General features: G+C 29.6%; 1 protein-coding gene across 1 annotated transcript in view; it reads right to left on the bottom strand.

The window, feature by feature from the left end:
• Window positions 1-741: 741 nt before the first annotated feature.
• pld4 (phospholipase D family member 4) overlaps window positions 742-4029 on the bottom strand; it is a 15304-nt gene continuing 12016 nt past the window's right edge. The window contains exons 9-10 of the mRNA XM_016522362.1: window positions 1225-1321; window positions 742-1148 (exon numbers count right to left, since the gene is read on the bottom strand). Of these exons, the coding sequence (XP_016377848.1) occupies window positions 937-1148; window positions 1225-1321 (309 nt within the window). The 3' untranslated portion in view covers window positions 742-936. The remainder of the gene's footprint in view (window positions 1149-1224; window positions 1322-4029) is intronic.

Raw genomic sequence — 4029 nt, 5'->3', positions numbered from 1 at the left:
ATATAATAATGCAAAATATTATATAATAAATAATTTTTCACTTTTTTACTTAACATATTAAAGTAAAAAAGTGAAAAATATATTTTATATATAAATAATTTTTTACTTACACATATTTTTTATAATCTTATTACATTTATAATATTATAAAATACACATTTAATTTATATATAACATATATACATAGGTAAGAATATAAACGCATATGTAAAAGTGAAAATTATATTTTATATATTTTTTAATTTGAACTTTTTTTAAATGTTATAATTATTTGAGGAGAAAAATACTGAAAAAGATTTTGAAACTCTATATATTAAAGTAAAAAAAGTGAAAACTTATATTTTATATATACTTTTCACTTTTTTCTTTAGATATATACATGTAAAAATTAGATTTAATATATTTTACATTATTATATAACACACATTTTTATAATACTACATTTATAATAATATTAAAATATATTTATTATATTATAAAACACACACAAAGTAAAAAGTGAAGAATATATTATATATATATTTTATTACATTTTATAAAAATACTGACAAAACGATTATGAAATTATATAAAGTAAAAAAAAGTGAAAATGTATATATTTTCATTGTAATTCAATTTTTTAAATGTTATGACTATTTGAGGAGAAAAATGCTGACAGAAAAGATTGTGAAATATATATCTATATAGCATTTGTTTATACATTCTAGAGCAGAATTTACAGAATATTTCAACATCTCTGCCATAAAACTGTCCTAATAACTTTGATATATATTCAAGCTAAAGCACTGAAATGCTACATCTATTCTATTATCTATTCAATGTATTATTGATTTAACTGTACTGTGCAAGAGACTCATTTTTTCTTTAAACATACAGAAGTTCTCTTATTTAGAGACTTGTTACAGTTGTTTAACATGCACGTGATATATGAGTATTTCAGGTTTCATGCTGAGAGGGTGCAGACGTGGAGAAAGCGCAGTCGTGGATTCGGTGGAGGTCAGCGAGCGGATGAGAGTATCGAGAGCTCCAGTCTCTGTCAAACACGGCTCTCAGCTGCTGATGGAACGAGCTTCCCGAAGCGTCCTGGGAAAGCACCAAAGCCACGCCGGCTGTGGTGTTGAAGTAGTCAGCTGACCAGTTAGACGTGCCTGAACACAAACAGGTTTAGTTTCAGTTCAGTTCAGCATCTGTGTGTTTAGTTTGAGTCTTCGGGCCGTAACTCACCGACATACGCCACTTTATCCGTCACCAGGTATTTGTTGTGGTTGACTCTGGAATAAGGGATGTGTGACTGGTTTCCGGCTGGAATCACAAACACTCTCTGTGCGGCAAAAAGCATTTAAAAACAGACCTTTACTGATGACATCCTCTTGGTAGAATTAAGTAAAAAATTTACGTAATATACATCTAGTGAAAAAAATTAAGTAGAATTAAATTAAAACTAAATAAGTAGAATTGAATACAAATTTTACATAACATAATACATCTAGAAAAATTAAACAATTAGAAGTAAATTAAAACTTAACATTATATATATATATATAGAGAGAGAGAGAGAGAAATTAAATGAGTAGAATTAAATAAAAACTAAATAAGCAGAATTTAAAATGCAATATACATCTAGAAAAATTAAATAAGCAGAATTAAAAATAAATATATATCTAGAAAAATTAGATAAGTAGAATTACATAAAAAAACTTAATGTACATCTAGAAAAATTAAATAAAGGTAGAATTAAATACAAATTTAACATAATATACACTTAAATAATTAGAAGTAAATTAAAACTTAACATAACACACACATATATATATATACAGAGAGAGAGAGAGAGAAATTAAATAGAATTAAATAAAAACTAAATAAGCAGAATTTAAAATGTAATGTAATAAGTAGAATTACATAAAAACTTTGAGATATACATCTAGAAAAATTAGATAAGTAGAATTAAATAAAAACTTCACGTAATTACATCTAGAAAAATCAAACAAGTAGAATTAATAAAAACTTAATGTAATATACATCTAGAAAAATTAAATAAAGGTAAAATTTAAATACAAATTTAACATAATATACATATAGAAAAATTAAATAATTAGAAGTAAATTAAAACTTAGCATCATATATATATCAAGAAAAATTAAATAAGGAGAATTAAATAAAAACTTCACATAATTACATCTAGAAAAATTAGATAAGCAGAATTAAAAATAACTATATATCTAGAAAAATTAAATAAGTTGAATTAAATAAAAATTATATAATATACATATAGAAAAAATAGATAAGTAGAATTAAATAAAAACTTCATGTAATATACATGTAGATAAATTAAATAAAGGTAGAATTAAATACAAATTTTCATAATTTACATATAGAAAAATTAAATAATTAGAAGTAAATTCAAACTTAACATATATATATATATAGAAAAATTAAATAAGCAGAACTGAATAAAAACTGAATGTAATGTATGTGAAGAAAAATTAAATAAGTATTTTGTAAATAAAAACTTTACATAATGTACATCTAGAAAAACTGAATAAAAGTAGAATTAAATAAAAAACTTCACATAATATACTTCTAGAAAAGTTACATAAGTAAAATGAAATTAAAAATGTACGTAATATACATCTAGAAATATTAAATAGGAATAAATATAATAAAAATAAATATTTCTTTGCCTAACGCCGCGTTGCATTAACACCGTAAGAATATTAATCTATTTAAAAAAGCATGGTTTACTATGATTTTGAAGTAGTAAACTCTAATCTTTAATGAAATGTTGACACTAAATTAGCTATTTTTTAAACATTGGTAGTTGTTATAGTTCATAAATGTTTGTGGTCAAGTCGTCTGCATCCAGAGCCGATCCTCCCTATACGCAAAATACGCAAGCTGCGTAGGGCCCCCAAAACACCAAGGGGCCCCCTTGCTCTCAAAGATGATTTAATTTTAGTTTAGTTTTTTAATTTGGCCAGCGGTTACGAAAACATGAATGATCATTTATTTTAATGCGGTGCACTGTCGCCCTTTCTACGTAAAAATCAGTCAAATCATGTAATGTGAATGTCGTACAGTCTTGCTCCAGACTAAAAAAATGAGTTGAAAGCGTACCGAGCCGCGAAAGAGACACTGTTTCTCAAGCGCTTTCCGCGAGCACGATTCGAGACGGAGTGAAACACGGACAGATGCGTTTCATTCACTCGTTCATAACCACTCATACCCCACTTCAATAAGAGTCTCATCTCCCAACCCATAACACAACAAGATCAAAGTCCAAAAGTGAAAATGAGAAATTAGTCTTACAGAACTCAAGCTCTTGAGGGCTAGACACGCTGAGCAGATCTCCGCCTTGACTACGACAGGCATCCCGCGCCTCGTGCCAGGTCACCACCGCTGTGGAGACGACCTGATAGCAGCGTCCTTTCACTGGGTCTTTCTCCCATAAAGTAGAACATCCCTCCACTAAATTTAAGAGCCAGTTGCGCTCGTGCCATGGCGTATTTGCTATTTACACGGCGGAATTTGCAAGCGCAAAGACAGAACGTGTCTCCAGGGATGAAACGGAGCTGCTCGTGCGCGAGCAAATAGGTAGCCTAATTCTGATACATACAATGACTATCCATTATGACATGTAGGCATGTTTACATTTATGTAGCCTACACAATAATAATCTTTTACATTGCAATCCTTTAATTTTTAATATTTGGCATGTTTGTGTGCTGCTGTGCGTCCCTGTGTGTGAGGGAGTGTACGCGTGATGTGGACCCGCCTATACTAACGCGCTCTTTAAATATAAAAAAAACTACTGCGCCATTGACTTTAGAGCAGGTTTTTGTTGGTCAATGGCGCAGTCTATTTCAGTTGCCTCAAAATAGCAACGAGCCAGCAATGCGCCTGAACACACCTCGTTTTCAGACCAGCACGCCCATAAGCGCACAAATGGGCGCAAATGCATTTGCTATTTAAACAACGTGGCGCAGGACATGAAAATGACAACTGCGTCGGGCTGAAACTAGCAAAAAA

The sequence above is a fragment of the Sinocyclocheilus rhinocerous genome, unplaced genomic scaffold (genome assembly GCF_001515625.1).
Source record: "Sinocyclocheilus rhinocerous isolate Xijiao unplaced genomic scaffold, SAMN03320098_v1.1 scaffold1862, whole genome shotgun sequence".
In the NCBI taxonomy this organism is placed as follows: Eukaryota; Metazoa; Chordata; class Actinopteri; order Cypriniformes; family Cyprinidae; genus Sinocyclocheilus; species Sinocyclocheilus rhinocerous.
This window is presented reverse-complemented; position numbering and strand designations above follow the sequence as displayed.